General features: G+C 36.1%; 2 protein-coding genes across 3 annotated transcripts in view; both read right to left on the bottom strand.

The window, feature by feature from the left end:
* Positions 1–412, bottom strand: part of LOC107616484 (probable long-chain-alcohol O-fatty-acyltransferase 5) — a gene marked incomplete in the record, with an annotated part of 1,667 nt that extends 1,255 nt beyond the window's left edge. Inside the window, 1 exon segment of the mRNA XM_016318438.2 lies at positions 2–412. Coding sequence (XP_016173924.1) covers positions 2–240 — 239 coding nt within the window.
* Positions 3,592–17,923, bottom strand: LOC107622338 (protein ENHANCED DOWNY MILDEW 2). Of its 2 annotated transcripts, none has more exons than XM_016324231.2 (18): positions 17,298–17,923; positions 17,109–17,205; positions 16,212–16,265; positions 15,926–16,074; positions 15,652–15,748; positions 15,430–15,528; positions 13,833–14,080; positions 13,646–13,735; positions 12,990–13,532; positions 12,739–12,880; positions 12,555–12,656; positions 12,199–12,291; positions 11,022–11,063; positions 7,751–7,861; positions 6,019–6,090; positions 5,801–5,919; positions 5,568–5,631; positions 3,592–5,466 (listed from the first exon to the last, which is right to left on the bottom strand). In XM_016324231.2, exons 1-18 carry the CDS (start codon positions 17,714–17,716, stop codon positions 3,844–3,846), a joined length of 4,164 nt encoding a protein of 1,387 aa, XP_016179717.1. In that variant the 5' UTR covers positions 17,717–17,923; the 3' UTR covers positions 3,592–3,843. The 2 variants fall into 2 exon arrangements, with proteins under 2 accessions (XP_016179717.1, XP_020972916.1); XM_021117257.1 differs by having other exon boundaries at positions 17,317–17,675.

The raw sequence follows: 19,073 nt of genomic DNA, 5'->3' as shown, positions 1-19,073 counted from the left end.
ATTGAAGGAGAAAAGAATGAGTTTGAAAGATGAGAGCCAAACGAGGAAGAAGGTGGTGGGCCCACCGAGGTGGAAGGAGTGGAGAGAGAAGGGAAGGGTGAGGAAGATGAAGAGAACAGGAAGAATGGAAAGGAGTCTGAAGAAGCCTTTTGGTATTCTTGAAGAGATGTAGTAGCAATAGCAGAGACATATTGTGGCTATCATCCATACCTTGAAGAAATTTTGAATCTCATCATCCATTTTTTTTTGTTCTTCCCTCTGTTGACTATTTTTTTTGTTCTCTCTTTCACTATCTTTGTCCTTGTTTTGTTGTTTGTGTGGGTTATTAACTTCCCTCCCTTGAATCTTGGTTTTGGTTCTGCCGCGTATAAAGGAGAGAAGATCTTACACAAGGCTAAGTCAAAGTTTTAATATTTTTTATAATTTTTTTCTATACTAAATACTTCTCTAAACGTAAATATGCTGGGTTACCTCTTCCTTTAATTTGGTGAGTTGTCAGATCCATTAAAATGCTTACAAGCTACCAAGGGTTAGTTACCATGTTCACAAACATCATGATCTTAGTTACCAAGTAATATTTTGATATTTCACCTTTGGACAAAATCCTAATTTAGTTCTTCACATTTTAAATGTTTATAATAATTATTAAATTCTTAATAAAATTAAAATAACAAATAAAAATAAATATCTTGTTACTTTTCTTTTAACTCTAAATTCTTTCAACATTATAAACGTACTAAATTAGTAATTAAATTAATTAACTTAGTGATTACTTTGAGTTTTTACAAGAAAGAGGATTTAAACATGTTCAACATTGTTCTATCATTAAATTTGACACGGGTAAGGTACATATTACTAGCTCTACATCCATTTCTGTCCTGAAAAGATTTAAACATGTTTATGTCCTACCATTAAATTTGACACTTTTTTTTTACAAGAAGAAACGTTTTTCAATCATAAAAAAGCTAAACGGCACTTACAAATATCAAAGAAATATCAATTCTACATAGATAATAAGAAAATAGATATCCCATGTATTGAACTAAAATCTAATAACAAGTCCAACATTCGATTACCAAAAATTTTAACAAGAAGAAATAGAGACCAAATAGAATCTCTTTAGTTTCTAAATCTACACACATGTGCTGCAAGCCAATAAGGTACATCTTCTTCTTTTCCATATAGATCTGAATATTTTCTGATTCTAAAAGTTTTTCTATAAACAAAACTATTTTTTCATAGAGTTTTCCTTCAAGATCTGAAAAGATTTGTATCATAAGAACACCACCGACAACCATAAAAAGAACCAAAAGCCACCACAAATAAGGGGAGAAAACCACATATGGGTTATAAATCAAGAATATAGAGCTAAGCTCAGGTCTGAAGGAATGTTATTTTAGATCTAGATCTGGATCTCAAATCTAAATCTCTAAAAGAAAAACAAAAAAAATAGAAACAAACCAAGAAACAGGAAGCAAGGAGATAAGAGAGAAGAAGATAAAGAGGTGGCAGAACAATGTGGGCGGAGACAGAGGCGGAGGCAAAGGAGAACAGGGAAATAGAGGAGAAGGAGAAAGGAGGAGAAAGAAGGGGAGACAGGGAGACGAAAAGAGAGAAAAGGTTAAAGGAGACAGGAGTATATGAGGGCCACCGCAGCCTAGATTGAGGCGGCGGCGGTGGCCCTCAAGAGAGCTTTGCGGTTTACTTCAACGGGAGAGAGAGAGAAGCTGCGCTAGAGTTTACCTCTGAAGTGCAGTAATATATTAAGTTAGATCATGGTTAAATTTGACACTAATAGTTAACAAAATGAATGACTTTGACATTTATAACATTACTAGATAAGTCATATGTTCTTCTATGAGGTAGAAAAGCAACAAAAACTTTCTTGTAACACTTCTCCTTAATTTTTTTTTATACAAAACTCCAAATTCTAACCATCAATCATCAAACTTTAAAATCAAAGAAAAAACTTTTATATTAGTAATCGTTAGTAGATCGATTTTACTTATACTGAAATCAAATGTTATTGGTTCTTCAATATGTGAATTGTTTGTGTCAAATTTAATAGTGGAACAATATTAAACTTGCTTAAAAAAAATTAGATTGAAATAGGATGTTTAAAAATTTTTAGGACTAAAATAGAACATTTAAAACATTAAAAATCAAATTAAAATTCAATTTAAAAAGACTAAAATAATACTTTACCCTCACATTTATTATTCTTTTTAAGAATACTTGTTAAGGAAGATTTGCTAAGTATCAATAGGTTTTTTTTTTTTTTCCAGTCACCAAAAAAAAAATAGGTTTTTTCCCGTCAGTTTTATTAGCCTTTAATTTTTGTGCATATTTTCTGTCAATATATGAGCAAACTCTGTAATATGAATCCAAATTATATTAATTTGCATCGAAATTAATAAAATGTAAACAACTATTGGCCAAAATTCATTGGCCTTCTAGAATTTTTTTGATATATTTTCAATAAAATAAAATTATATTCTCCCGAAATTCTAAAAGTTATGTCACCACAAATTGGTCTAACGCGAACCTTAAAATCCTTCACTCTCCCAAACATACACTAATGCTTTCTAGAGAAATCTAAACTAGATTTTGACAACACTACCATAATCATTTCGCTTGACATGAACAAGTTTGGATCTACATTTTTCTAATTTTTTAAAACAGTACAGCCACCTCTTAAATCTTTGCCATTTTAAACTAATTGTGTTTCATAACCTTTGAACATGTGGCTCATGCTTCATAAGATTAAGGTCTGGTTCATCCCTTAGAATTCCATAATTCTCTATGTGCCATTAGGGGATGAAGTAGACAATACAAACCAGCTCCAGTTGTTGAATTTTGAGATCAAATAAATGAAGCAGAAGATCCTAATAAACTAAGGTGGCTTCAATTAAATCTATCAATTCTAGTATGCGATTTGATTCAAAAACTACTCAATTTTAGGCTTCAAATTCTTCTCTACATTATAGGTTAACAAAGCAGGGGACCTCACAACCATTCAATTAACCTCTGATTCCGAAAGTCCCAAGCTTTTCAAGAACTCGATCTTTGAAACGAGCGTTCCCTCCACGCTCCAGATCAAGAGCCTAGGGCACCGCGAGATCAATTTGTGAATGTCGGGGTAAGGGATTCCGACATCGTTGCGGAGGAAATCGAGGATTGGATAGAGGTCCGTGGCGGGGTCTCAGTTGAGAAGCTTCGGGAGCATGTTGACATTCTTCCCATGGAAGAGAGGCATTGCTCGACGGATTTGACGGTGAAGAGTGGAAGACTTTTCGTGGGTTCAGTTTGAGATTCTCGAGGAAATGAGGCCGCGGTCGGTGGGGAAAAGAGACAGGGACCTCCTTATCAGAAACTCTCACTTCATGAAACGACGTCGCACTTAACACGTGGAGGACCAATTTGTTCTTATTTAACACATGACGCTTAACAGTTGAGTCACCGGTGTCACGTGACACATCCCAGAAAATATTTTTAAGTAAATCGTCCACTTTAAAATTTTTTGAGGACGAATTTAAGTAAATATTCTTAACAATTTTTATGTTAGTAACCTTAATAAATGGAGACTGTAAGTTAAAAAAACAATTCCCGAAGTAGCCAACTAAACATTAGTATGCTACACAACTGATATCTGTCTGAGAAGATCCGTTACAAGTAGCCAAAAACCACAAGTGCGTTTCTGGAAGAAAATAACCTTGTTTGTCTGGAGAACCTAAGATCTGAGAACCAAATTAACAATCTGTATATGTACAGAACATTGCATCTTGTCATCTATGTTATGTACAATATATAGCATCTTTATGCAGAAGTGAATGAGTATCCTAATTACCCATTGAACCAACTTCCTGAATTCGAGCGCGAATTGGGATAGCGATAGGGATCCTGAGGTTGAGGTGCAAAACCTGGCATACCACTCGGCGTCCCACTTCCATATTCAGGTTGGGGAACACCGTGTTCAAAGCCGGCATTTCTACCAACCATAGGGGGTACAGATCCAAAAGAATCCAGCCTAGGATCCAAGCGCGAAGCGTACCGTTGCATAGCTGGAGTGCTCATCATGTAAGCTGACTCGGATCCCGAACCAAGTACTCCATAACCGGATCCCATACGACCATACACAGAATCATGACCAGATAAAAAATTACTCGTCGGATAATGAGAATCTGGATCCTGAAGCCCATAAAGGCGAGGTTGTTGCCTTGGTTCCCTCAGATAACTGTCATCCTCCCCAACATAGGGGTTATATCCTAGGGTATTGGTGCCATCTATCAAAAGGCTGCTATGGTGCTCCTCGAAATTGGAAGCCATATAATCACTAGCTGCTACAAATCGCATGGGTTCCAGATGACCATAACCATAGGCAGATGACACACTAGACTTTGGCTGAAGACCCCCAACTGAGGATCTCCCATCTTTCGGATTAGATTGACTACGGTGAGGTAATCCCTTAGTTTGATTTTTGGCATTACTTTTGGCAGGTGAGCTCGCATGCGGACCTCCTCTGTTGTTTTCCTCAGTGTGTTTCCTGTTCCATGAGGTCTTAGTCTTTCCCATCCTGTAATCATGTTGCTCTTGACTCTCTCGTTCAACAATTCCATGAGGAGTCTTTCCCATCCTGTAATCATGTCGCTCTTGACTCTCGCATTCAACATTTCCATGTGGAGTCTTTCCTATCTGATCCTCGTGTCTCTCTTGACTCTCTAGTTCAACAATTCCTTGAGGAGTCTTTCCCATCCTGTAATCATGTCCCTCTTGACACTCTCGTTCAACAATTCCATGAGGAGTCTTTCCCATCCTGTGATCATGTCGCTCTTGACTCTCACATTCAACATTTCCATGTGGACTCTTTCCTATCTGATCCTCATGTCTCTCCTGACTCTCTCGTTCAACAATTCCATGAGGAGACTTTCCCAGCCGGTAATCATGTCGCTCTTGACTCTCACGTTCAACATATTCATGCGGACTCCTTCTAGTATGATCCTCATGTCTCTCTTGTTCAACATTTCCATGTGGAGTCTTTCGCATTAGATAATCATGTCTCTCTTGACTCTCACATCCAACATTTTCATTTGGAGTCCTTTCCGTCCAAGATTCATGTCTCTCTTGACTCTCTCGTTCAACATTTCCAACCATTGATATTTCTTGCTGATCGTCATTAATAAGCCCCTGAACTTCAAGATCATCAGTTGACACCAACAGATCATCAACCAGCATATCGTCGTCGGCAAAATTACCATCCATAGAATGGCTAGCACGTGAATTTTGATTATTAAAACTTTCCATCCGTGATACTTCATGCAGGCTTAACAGATGACCGTGCTTTTGGGCTACTTCCATATGCTTATCAGTCCAGTCAGGTCGACTCCAAAGGGAGAGTGGGGGAGATGTCAGATTCCATTGTTCCATTTGTCTGTCACTAGTATTAATTGATCCAGGTAGATAAAATGACTGGCCATGAAACAAGACCATAACAGGGAGGAAAAATTAGAGCAGTCAGAATACCAAAAGTAATCAAAATATAACTTGCCATATGTATGTTGTCTCTTTACCTTTCCTGATAGAAAATTTCGATCCTCCCAGACAAGATCATAACGTGACCTTTTTTTGTCTAGCCTGTAACAAAGAAAGAAACATGGAAACACAACCAAACAGAAAATAATAAATATCTGTTTCTTAAAATAAACGAAGTAACTACTTCAGCCTAGTTTTGATGGCCTCGTGTGAAGGGAGAGATTATTTAATCTTATCCTTAATAATATAGAAAAAAGATAAAAGACACTACCTCTCTGTTTCCGGTGGAACTATAAGAATGAGGAGCTTTGGTCTAAACTCAAGAGCCTTATCTATAAACTTGTTAGCCAAAGCTGCTTTTAGCCCAAAGGGCGGATTAAGACCCATGATCTGTTCCGGAAGCAGACAAGAAACAAAATAAATTAAATAATGAGAAAAAGGTAATTGGAATTGAAATATGCATGGGCATTGCAATTGACCACTTCTTACCAACTGTGACCCTGTAGGCAACTCCTTTGGCTGGACAGTCATCCAATCTCTCATCTCAAAACAAAAATCGTGCTGTCAACAAAATAAAGCAACATTGTGGTAATTAGTAAGAGGAAAGGGAGGAAGGATCCTTTTCATTTGAGGGATGGAAGATCATCATGACTAGACCCATAACCCTGTATTTGTCCCCATACACCCAAAAATCAGCTTAGCTGAAAGGCCAAACATATCATTTACAAAACAATATGCTAAAAACAAACTAGTCTACAAAACTCTGTTTAAGAAGTGTTTGGTATGGAACTCCAGAGTCGTTTTCTTGTTTGGTTCTAGCAAAAACAATATCATAAAATTTTGCTTTTGACAAACGGTAAGACTGCGTTTGGTATTGTCTGCAGGACAAAATTCAATGGAGACAAACTTGTTTAGTTGCAGAGACAGGGACGGGGACAGAGACAATTTTCTGTCTCAGAGAGAAAATTCTTTCTATTTTCTGTCCTTCCTAAAAGTGGGAACAAAAAATATCAATATGTCTCTGTATCTCCCCACAAAGATAGAATCCAAATGCAACCTAAAGAACACTCATAATTTTAGCTATATCATAATAATTTTTTGAAAGACAGCAACAATTTTTATAAATATTTCAAATAATAATATTAAAAATATTAGGAGAATATTTAAAAAATATATATAAAAGGAACAATGCACACAAAGCTACAGACAAGTTAGTCTTTTCTTTTATCTATAATTTTAGGACACCTTTATTCACTATATTCAATTTTATTGTTATTTAAAATAAAATAATTCAGAAATTCCTTTAAAGATCTTCCACTCACAAAAACTACTACTCTTCCCAAAACAATTATTGGAATCCGAATTTTCACATCTTAAATTACAATATATAATTCCTAAATTGTAATTTCATAATAAAATACTTGCATATATTTCAAAGCCAAATAGTTTAACTAACTATGATGAAGAGTGCTTTAATAATTCTGCCTTGGCTTACAAATTTTACTCATTTTAAAAAAAAAAATCAAATGCAGCTGTTAGAAGTAAAGAAAATATCCTATGGAATCTATATATAGTATCAAAGAATATATCATATGATTGGTTCTGTTAGTCACCTATTTTTCGTTCTTGTTTCCTCAATCCATTAAGAATGGAGTTCCTTATTGATTTGCTGTTCTGTTAATCCTAAGATTTCTGTAATACAAGTACATCAGTTTCTAATCTTCACCATCTACCATTTAGAAGGAATGGAAAAATCAGATGATATGCAAAGAATTAATGTGGTCAAGGTATTTTAGCAAACAAGGGCCAACTCTGTACCAAGAACAGGTCATACACGTCAAAGTGACACTTGAAAGAAAAGTTAGCTCATTAGTTTACAAGCAATAGGTCATTTCTTTTCCAGACACTTGATGAGAAGACAACTATCATCAATGTAAGTCGAGGTACCAAAATACCATACATTTGAACAACACTGTTTAATCATAAGCGTCACAAATACGAGCATATTGAAACCTCTGCTAACTTGCCAAAGATGCCACTAATGATGTGAACGTAATAGAAGAAAAAAAACGCTTTGAACACTGAAATATGAACAAATCTGTCAATTTAAAATAAAATCAGCAAACATATAACGCAAGGATATTGTGACATGAGCAAAAACTTTCTACAAAAATTAAGGTGACAAGATTAGGAACTAATAAACCTGTAACAGTATATTCACCTTTGTTGGAAGTAAATCATAGTTCTTATATGAGCATCTCTTCCCAGTTTCTTCAAGCTTTTTTTTCATAAGTATGCTAAAGTCGTTAGCACCACAACAGAAGTCCACAATCTGGTCATGAGTAACACCTCCAGTCAGGCATTCAAAATTTAAAATTAGCAGTAGGTTCATAATGTAAATAATGCTGATCCTCTAGAAAATATAATCATTTCAAGAAAATCTGATCTTCCATAGTACCGAAATTACAGAGAGAACACACATTTATAACCATCTAATTGTTAAAACCATGGTTCTGAAAACTGGACCGACTGGTCCAACCGGCCCAACCGGGAACCGGAAGCTTTTGCAGCTCGGTTTAATGAACAAAATCGCTAATTCGCAAACCGTCGGAGAACCACTGAACCGGGACCCAGCCGGTTTTCAGAAAACTACATCGTTTAGGCAACACAGGTTCTCGTTCCCCTCTCTTCGTTCACAATCTCACCTCACCTTCAAAATAAAGAACCTTCAGAGCTCTTCCCTCAAAAGAAACCCTAGCCTCCTCCATCACCACCACCATTCTTCTCACTACCGCCGTCCGTCGCGCTCAAGATCTTCGTCTGTTTGTCGTGATCCAGCCCCTATTCGCCAATCGCCAACTTCGTCGTCGTGCTCGTTGAGTCATCATGCTCCAACCCCTCATCCTGCTCAGTCGAGCTTCGCGCGCCGTCCCTCGTCGTTCTCGTCGCCTGGTCGCTGTCGTCTGTCGTGCGGGTCCTCTTTCCATCATTCTCTGCTCAAATTGCTTATACACGCTTTCTGTGTCATTACTCATGGATTTTTTTTTATTTGACAATTTGATGCAGCAATCGGGTTTAATGTTGAAATTGTCCAATATAACAACATTAAATTTCAAGTTTGGGATTAGGTAACAACTTTACTCATCTTGATTCAATGCAAATGTTTTTGGCGCATTTGTTGTACTGGATTTGGAACCAATTAAAGATATTATAAATGTATGTTCAGTTTAGAAACTTGGCATCCCGTGATCAGAAATTACTTAGTATTGGTGACATAATCAACTTAAAGACTAGTGAATAAGACCATGGTTTTGATGACATACACTGTTAAATTTCGTGTGTGTTTCTGAATGTGCAGGGGAATTCATCCCTGGTTGGCTGTATACAATGTGAAATTCCTCTATCTCATGCTAAATACATTCCTACTGCTAGTTATAATTCTTCCTCTTTTGATTATTGATTATAATGAGTGATGTGCTACTGGTTTTGCTGTGTTGTGTTTTACTGTTTTGTGATTTAATTGTGCTTTGGTGATTTATTGATTTTAGTTATGGATGATGGTATCAATTAAGAAATATTTGGCGATAATAATACATCTGTAGATAATAATTTGGCTACTAATTCTCCCGTTTCGAATGATGTTGCTAATCCTAATCATTCTAATTCCAAGCTTATTCTGGAATTTTGATGATTGATAACAAATTTTCATGTTGCCATTTCATATTTGGATATTTTCTTTTGTTATTTAACTTTTGAATTTGTACTTTGATAAGATTGTAAGACCTTGGTTGATAACATTTTATGCAGTGCTTTAAATTTGGAAGGTATTTTAAAGTTTGTACTATAGTACAAGTATGTTTTAAGATGTTTATTTATAATTTATTCATTACTTTATTATAAAACGGTTTTTCTGGTTGAATCACGGTTGATCCAATTAGACCAGTGAACCAGTAAACCAGTTACTAGAGCGATTTGATGACCGGACCGGTTTTCAGAACCTTGGTTAAAACAGAAGGAATACAAAAACAAATATTTTAAGTATCTTCCATGAAGTTGACATGTTAAAAAAGAAAACAAAAGAAACAAAAAGAAACCAGAAACATAAAAACCTCTTTGGCTCTTTCCTAGACTTGTTGAACAGTAAAGATTAGTCAAACCACAAAAGTGGATGACCACGAAACTACCGAAAGGAAACTTTGAAGTAGATGAAAAGATGTGATTGAATGAGAAGAACCTTTCAAAGCAGAAATTCTGTGCCAACCTGTTAAAACTGGTATCAAGAACCAGAGGTAATTTGTATAGTTGTTTTAGGATCAATGTCAACAAACCAAAAACCCTAGAAGGATTACAATAATTTGAGGAAGGGTTAGAGCTCCTCAACTTTCAAGACTCGCCGAATGATCACAGATACCTTCTTTCTACCTTAATCTCTATTTATACTAGTTTTTCCTTCCTAATTAATCCTAAGTTCTAACTAACTAACTCACTCACTCTTGATTAACTCTTAATAAGGTTAACTAACTCATATACTAATGGGATCCTTGTGCTAGACAATAAGACAGGGTCCCAAATCTTAAATTACATAGGCTAGAAGATTTCTTCTTCATTAGAAATTATTTTTTCTTCGCAATGTGTCTTTGCAGCAATGATTTCCATTGGCACATGTAGCTCTTCCATAAGATCAATGGCAAACAAGAACCACAGCAGGACTCGCTAATTTGAAGAAGAGTTAGAGCTCCTCTACTCTCACCGAATGATCAAAGATACCTTTCAAGCTTATACTCTATTTACATACTATTCCCCCTAATCAATCCCAACTACTAATAAACTTACACACTCTTACTTAACTTAATCTTGCAGTCTTACTAATGGTAACCATCTCATACTATCCTAACAGCACTGACGTTGAGAGGAGTATAGAAAATTAAATAAACAAAAATCATGGTATTCTGGAGCGAAGAATTGGAGAAGAGTCCACCAAAACTCGTCTCTAACATGAGTAGCAATCATTGAAAAATTTTGCACCCAAATGACTGCCACACAGTATGATTAATGAGAACAAAGGGAAGTGACCAGGGGGAGTTGGAAGAGAGAAGGGGGTAGAGTTGGCCGGCAAAGGAGGGAAGAGATGAAATTTTGCTGATCACAAGTTTGTAATCCCCACCATAGAATATTACCCTCACCTGGAAAATGGCTTGGACTAGTTCTAGTCTAGAACTAATCTTCTAGTCCATAATGCAGCACGAAATTTTAAATGGTGCACTACACACCAGACTTGTGGCACATGAAACAACTAGCTTTAAAACAAAAGCATATGGATGCTGGATTTGTTCCAACGTTTGAGTAAAGTTACCAAACAATCTTAGTTATGCAAAATCCTTTGGACAGATGTTAATCAGCTTGAGGTGAATATGAAGTTGGAAAATTAATACAACAAATAAATGCAAATGAGAATGATAAGGCTAATAATTGTACTTAGTATCAGCGCTTACCGTATCACCATTCTGAACATACCAGTGGAGTCTATCAACAATCTGCAATAAAAAAAATTAGAAAATAGAAAAAATTAGACCAAGGCTTGACGTGGATGTAATTGCAGTGGGACAACCAATAAAGAAATTCATTCCAACGCAACAAAAAAGGTCAAATAGAACGTAAGTCCCAAGATTTAAAATAGTGTGTTATAGTTAGGGTCGTTTGGTAAAGCTTTTGCTATTCGAAAGTAGGTTATCAGACATGGCTTTTGAAAGATAGCTTTCCAAAAATTGTAGCACATATGTTTGGTAAATTGAACTAAAAATGGCTTTCAATAAGCACAAACAACAACAATTATGTTTGGTAAAATAATTTTTTAAATTTAAAAAATCATAATAGACATAAATATAAGAGTAAATTTGGATATTTATTAATATATGAAGTTATATTAAACATTTTACTTTTGATAAGTACAAGCTAGCCTTGAAAAACACCTTCTTAGGTGCTTTTAAAATAGCCCAAACTTTTAAAAGTTGCAAGCATAAGTACATAATTTTTTAATTTACCAAACACAGGGTTTTGATAAGTGCAAGTACCTCTCCAATAAGCTTTATAAACCAAGCCTTACAAAGTTCAAAATAATTTGGTCCTCATGGATCAGAATGAGAAAGATGCAAAAAAGGGCTTCGCTGGTACAACTGTTATAAATTAAAACTGACTCGTACATTTAGGACTAAATTGCAATTAGATAACAGTTTCATTGATTAAGTTACTAGTTTACTGCAACAAAAAGTTTTTTATTCTGTTTTTTATATATACAGGAAAAATTTATTTGCATCAAATGTGATGAGCATCATCAATACTCCACTTCATATGCCCTTCCAAATTTCAAATGATCAAATAAGTAAGGATGCAACTCAATTGTCAGCAAGTGTATTAGGGTAAACTTATTTATGCTCGGACCTAACACAACCATTCAAGCTGTTATAATAAAACCTAACAGTAACTGTTTTCTAAACACATTTAAATAATTTAGTTATCACTTAAACCAGATGGAACAAATTATTTTAAACTGAGGTTCACAAGAATATCCACAGAAGCAAAAGATAAGATAATATAAAAAAGAAAGCACATCATACAGCAGTACAATTAACTAAGATATTAAGAAAAAATGTAGACTGAAATTATGAATACCCCTTCTAGCTTTTCCACTTGTGTAAAATGGCGACCAAATGACGTATAGCGGTTACCATACAGAACAGGTGCTAGATATACTTTCAACTTGTCCTGCAGAAATTTCAGTCAATATGGTTAACATAGCTAAACCCGATAATATCCAGTACAATAGAGAAGTGCATATAGGTGTTTTATATATGAAAACCATGTTACACACAAGTTTATGGCAGATAATTAAATATGTACAGAGAAAATGGATGAAACATGCTAAAAGAAGTTAGAATAACATGCTATGAAATATACTAGAAGATAGAACTGAACATTTAAACACCCAAAACACGTCTATGGAAAATCATTTAAAAATTGCCAACTACCTTCCACTTATATATCTGGTTAAGAACATCAGGGCCACAAACAGCTTCTGCATCACGAATGCTGCGCCCATCCTCTAGCATCTTTAAAGCTGTTCGAACAGCCTGAATGCACACAAGACATAACATAATCTTAAAATAAGATCCACATGACACCACATTGCACTAATTATAGATAGCTATGTACCTCAACAGAGCGCTCCAACTTCCCAACTGTAGTCTTCTCCATAAAATTTTTCAATGAGTGAGAATGAGAAGCAAATTTATGTTCTTTTACAACATCCTTAAGAGTAACTGATGATGTAGCTTCATTAAACAGATCCAACAGTCTAAATCACAAGAAAAAAAAATTAAAAATAACATATCATAACTGCATAAGATCAAGACATTGTATAAGTTTTAAAAAGAATTCGATCATAATTATAAACATTTGATCACCTCCTCTTCGAATCAGCATCTAATGTACATAATGGGCTGCTTGGTTTTCTAGTAGGCATAACAGATTGGGCACTGGCTTTGTTATCAACCTGATTGCCCAAGCCAGTTTGTCCAGAACCCTTCTCCCAGATTGCATATAATTGCACACCAATTGAGGGCTCATTTTCCTCACAATCAGGCCTTTCAGTTTCCTTTGAGAATGGTCTCTTACTTTCACACAAACGTTTTCTAGATGATTCAATATCTATTGGTTTCCTTTGGATATTTGATCCTGAAACCTTATTAAACTTCTTGATACCAACTGGTCCAGAAGACTTTTTTCCAGCAAGTTTAGGTACTTTAGTAGACAGTTTAGGTACATCAGCAATGCTTCTTTTGTTGACTGAATTATCCAGGTTAACATTATTCTTCAACATAACTCTCTCTTCAGTTGCAGGTTTTCTCTTCTGCTCTGTACTTGCTTCTTGAACATTAGATTTATCATTGGGGAATTTTATGTGATCTCGTTTAGGAGTCCCAAGATCTTTATCGATATCATGTTTTCTGGTCCAAGGAACCGTAAAAATATTAAATAGAAACCGTAAAAATATTAAATAGAAGGCTAAGAGGATAAACAAGATTCAGGAAATACTTTAACTTCAACTCTCAGCACTTACAAGCAATATATAAGAACACGATTGGGTATTAGATTGTCCCAGGCCCTCGTTATTATACCCTCATCTTCTATGTCTTCAAAAGCAATTGCTCTGATAAAAACAAGTTGAAAATGAACTCTCTAAACACTATCACTTAAAAATTATTTAATGAACCAAAGAAAAACATAGGTAAAAGCAGTAAAATGACCTTGGCAAACATTTGCGATGATATGACTTGGGACAACGCCTACAAACAGCAAGCTGCAACTCATGTTCCTTTTTGTTCTCCGTTTCTTTACAAACATAGCAGTAATGGGATGGACAAGTAAAAGGTTCTCCCCGACTAATATTTGTCTCAAGTTCCCTTGAAGCATTCTCATTAAATCGATGAAGTAACTTCACAACACATTGAGGATGATAAAAGTAGCCGCAGGTTGCAGAGGCACATTGGAAGACCTGAAGGAGAAATTTCACATGCCTTTTAGTTCCATACAAGAGAAAGATTCTGTGAGAAAATAATCCTGTTTCTCAAGCGAAAAGCATTATCTTAACTAATCAATCAAAACTACAGAAGATAAATCAGAAATTACAGCAGAGCTAAGTTTGAACCAATAAAAACAATAAAGAATAACAATTTCCGTAGTTAACAAGAACGGATATGCTACTTTACATGTGAATTAAAAGCTTTGAAGCTTAAACAGCACTATGCACATCACTTGTTTACAAATTGAAATACTAAATAAATAGTTAAAATTGCAAGGTTATGTTTTGTACATGAAAAAGGCTTTAGCTGGTTATAGAATACGTGCTATCCAAATGAAAGAATTGGTAGCAATCCTTTTGGAGATCCTAAGCATCTAATTTGTCATCCAACCCACTTGGACTACAAGGATTATACAGAAAATTTAAATAAAAATTTAATTTTTTTATAAAAATGTGTAACCTCAAATAAAGTAAGAATCATATTGTTTCAAGAAAACAACTGTATAGATATAGTACATAAAGAACATGTTCTTCAAATGAAGTCTAGCACAAGTAACAAATTAAGCCCATGATTCCCAGATTGAGCCAAGACAACATGATTCTGGCCCATCATCAGAGCTGCTACAACCCAAAGCTAAAATATTTGGAGAATTTGGTGATTTGCTCATTCATTCCAGCCGGGCAACAACTATGTCAAATTGTCAATGAGGCAGTTAACTCCAAACTCTAAAAAATAACTACGACAGAAAGGATTTGAGATAATAAAGTGCACAACACAATCTAGAACTTTTATGTCCCAAGTTATCAAATGGCACCACAAACATCAAAGCTTTTCACAAAAGTGTGAGTAAGTGCAATATGCCAAAAGCTATTTCCACTCAAATTACCAAGCCTTATCTGACAAAATGGGTTTGTCTACATGGAAGAGATAGCATCATAGCATTGTATCAGAAATCATATTTAAGCCATTAATATCTAAGATCTCTTTTAGTATTTTTATTATGATCTTTCTAGGTCTCCCTCTCTTGTACTTATGGTTCCAGCTATTTGACTAAACTCCATTTGATCCATTATCCTCATTGCAGCCACTACATGTTTTCTCCACACATGTCCAAACCATCAAAGTCAATATTCTAGTCTTCTACAATCTTATACAATTAGGTGTTACCACAACTTTCTATATAATGCACTCCTTTACCCGTATCTTGTGTAGTGTGCTTACTTAAAAATCAAAATAACCTGTAACATGCATATACACGCGATTATATGTCAACTTATAAATAAACTAATCATCATCAAGATAACACTTCACATAGCTATACCTCAGCACCAGAGAATTTATCGGAACAGCCTAGTTTGCCACATGCAAAGCACTGATGCTGATTATGTTCACAATTCTTGCAATAAAAATTTGGGATGTCCTGCGAATTTTTTCAGAAGCAAAGCAGATTTCTATATCATACAACAAAAAGGAACTGGGAAAAAAACAAGATGCAAACAAAAAAAGGTGATATAAAAGTAAAGAAAAAAACAAAATAACATACTTCAACTTCCTTCTGGCTAAAACCAAGAGAGACACAAGAAGAGTTGACGCCATCCTCCTTATTAGCATGAAATGATCTCATGCACTTTCCATCACAGCTTCATTTATCATGAATAACTTTTTAAATTATAAGAAAAAGAAAACCAGGAACTATAAAGTGGCAAGTAAGATATTATTTTAATAACTTATATGAAAGAGGAACTACCTTCAGCTATATAAACATAAAAAGGATAGATACCACATAGAGATTGAACAAATAGAGAAAAATTTCATACCACAAAAGATTACCACCATCGTCACAAATAGAACAAAGAGAATCAAACAATTCATCTTCTTCATCTGACTCTTCATCATTTACATCAGTCATGTCATCATCAACATCATCATCAATTATAAATCCAGGCCGTGCCAAATCTTTTAGCTCCTGAAACCAAGGCATTAAAAAATATTATAAAAGCTTTATAATCAATAAATATGAAATAAATAAATAAAATAAAGTACATAACTAAAAAATGCCAAAGAATGATTCTCTATAGGAAGGGAAAAAAAATTCAAACCAACCTCATCAAAAAGTTTCTTAGCCCCCAGGTTACCCTCCAGAGCCATGGGTAAAAGCTGCTCAAATCAAGTAGATGATGTTAGTCCCATATGCCCGGGGAAAACAAAAATAATTAATAACAATAGGAAGAATATAAGTTCATTCCTTTTCCAACAGAAGAAATTAAATCTTTTATCAAAAGGCACCACTAATTCATTTTTAACCAAGGTGAGACATCATTCAATATCGACCACATGTTATGACGGAGCACATATTTAACTGGTAAAATGTAGACTGGGAGACAGCAAAACAGGAGACGATTGGCAAGATATTAGAGAGACAAATGATGGATCAACTGGGACTAATTCTTGAAGTAGAAATCTTATGCATCTGTTAGGGTTCATATATGAACTCTCTACCGTAGAGGGATGCCCAAAGTCCAACATTGAGTAGTCTTGATTTATATTTAAGGAAGATACTAATCACAACCCCTCCCCCAAAATGTCAAAAAAAAAAATTCCTAGCACAGCAAATATTTTTTATGAAGTAAGTGTTTGATTGGGCGCCATTATTTTGATAAAAAAAATTATGAAAAAAGATTTTTTTTTTATGTTTAGCAAATTTCTAGTAGTAAAAATAAAAGCACTAGGAAAAAAAAAACATCTTTTTTGAGAAGCTGTAATTTACATCTTTTTTTTAAAAGATCTTTTTTCCTAAAAAAAGATGTTTTCATGTAATAAATAAACAAAAAGTACTTTTATACCCAAACATAATTGATAGATAAAAAAAATCTTATTGCATGAGATACCTAGACATAAAATTATTTCTAATTTTTCATAAGATCTTTTAAAAAAAATAACTCAAAAAAAGATTTTTTTCTAAAAACTCACCCAAACAAACCCTAAATACAAAGTACAAACCTTGGACTTAGCCAACAAAGCATCCCTCTTGGCTGCTTCACTCATCAAAGCCTTCTGATTTACTAAATCATTTGCCGAAGGCATAACCTCGTAAGAGCTGTAAAAGTATCATAAAATGAATATCTTAAAATGTGCTGCCACAGTAATAACTACGGGAAAACAAAACAGTCAAGAACAATTGAGACATGCCTAAACTCCTTATTCTTACTCAAGCTATCCCACGCAGCTTTCGCGGTTGCATCAGGATTCTTCTTTGCAAAACTCAGGAAGTAAACAGTTACTAAAATACCCCTTACAATGTCCTCATAGCTCTTTCTTGGCTTCTCAAGTTTGATCCATCTCCTATCCTTGGATGACAGCACAGATATCTCAGGCTTCACAGAGGAAAGCTCGAACCGCCACGCCATGACCGGCATCATAATCTTCTGCAGCCCATTATCCGCCACACCGTGGAGGAACAACTCTGTTTTCTTGCCTTGAGGACTCTCCGACCCACTCCATTGAATTGGCATCACAGAAAACGATACAGGGGCATCCCTGTCATCTTCAAAGTGGTAATTCGAGACAGATAGTGGCTGAGACTCTGGCTCATCATCCGAAGACGCCATTGTACGTTTTTTAAACCCGGAAAGTTTAATTACTGAAAACCTAAACCAGAGAATAACTGAATTTAATCAATTGAATTTAACGGCGAGGAGGGGAGAAGCGGAAACGACGCACGACAAGGATGGTGGCTCTGATAGGGTTCAGGAGAATCAAGGGTTGGTGAGGGTGCGTTTGTGAGAGAAAGAAAGGGGAAATGGCACTTTTCTTCTCTGGAATCAAAACGCGCCGTTTTCGTTGTTGGATTAGCGAACCGATACTTGAAAAAACCCGGCCGGTTTGACTGGATCGCCGGTTTACCACCGGTTCATCCGGTTTAAAACCGGTTCTTTGTAGAAAGGTTTTGAAAGTTAACCGGATCGGATAAATGACCGGTTTCTAGTTAATGTGCCGGGCAAGTTTTCTGCGGGACGAGACGGGATTGAATTTTGGTAATACCTGTCCGGTATATATATAATTTTAATATATAATATGTGTAATAAATTAAAATAATTAATAAAATGATTAATAATATTGTATCATATTTAAATTTTTACTTTAATTTATATTATGTATGTGATGATGTTATTGTTACGGCCCAGCCCAAACGTCATGCTGGCCGACCCGATCCATAGACCACCCGACGTGAACGGATGGGCACGATACGCCCCACAACCGACCCGGACACGCGTCTTTTACAGCTCACTGCTACAGTTGTATTGGGAAGCTTCGAGGAAGGTGGGTTTACCCACGTGGGGTCCACTCCTGACAGGGTATATATGGGGAGGGTCCTACCCCTCCCCCAAGGTACGTCACCCTACTCAAAATTCTCACATCACCTATACACTCTACTGACTTGGGCGTCGGAGTGTCATTGCAGGTGACGCACCCCCCTCAACCTATCAAGAGCTCGGCAGACCGGCAGCCAGCGCAAATCGTTCCCAGAATCCAGACCGAGGCGGAGACCCATCTTCACACCAACCTACAACCCGAACCGTCCGGTAACACGACGTACCGAACATTGGCGCCGTCTGTGGGGATTCTCCCCCCAACATAGATTTTGTTTTGGTTTCTGGTGTGGCTGACGGCGGGGCCGGGACCTGCGGGAAGGGGGTAGATCCCCGAGGCAGCGGGGTAGCCACCGGAGCCCCCGTTCGCGAAGGCAGTAGATCTCCCCCGCGACACACAAAGGGAAGACCCTTTGGAGGGACAGGCAGCGACAGCGCCAGGATAATACAAGAGCTGCACCACAGGGTGCAGAACTTGGAGCGAGAAGTAGCCAACCGTGAAAGTCGTCAGCCCACTCCTAGCCAGGAGCCTTCCCGATCCACTCAAAAGGGAGAAAGGAGTCTCCGGAGGAGTCGCTCCAGGCGCACCTCGAGC

The sequence above is a fragment of the Arachis ipaensis genome, chromosome B01, assembly GCF_000816755.2.
Source record: "Arachis ipaensis cultivar K30076 chromosome B01, Araip1.1, whole genome shotgun sequence".
Classification (NCBI taxonomy): Eukaryota; Viridiplantae; Streptophyta; class Magnoliopsida; order Fabales; family Fabaceae; genus Arachis; species Arachis ipaensis.
The sequence above is the reverse complement of the archived record's forward strand: the minus strand, read 5'-3'. Positions and strand labels throughout refer to the sequence as shown.

Coding starts and splice junctions, on each gene's coding strand:
- LOC107622338 (XM_016324231.2), bottom strand. CDS start 17,716: ATGGCGTCTTCGGATGATGAGCCAGAGTCTCAGCCACTATCTGTCTCG. Junction 15,749..15,925: donor GATGGTGGTAATCTTTTGTG/GTATGAAATTTT, acceptor TGATAAATGAAG/CTGTGATGGAAAGTGCATGA. Junction 11,064..12,198: donor AAGTGGAAAAGCTAGAAGGG/GTATTCATAATT, acceptor TTTTTATTGCAG/ATTGTTGATAGACTCCACTG.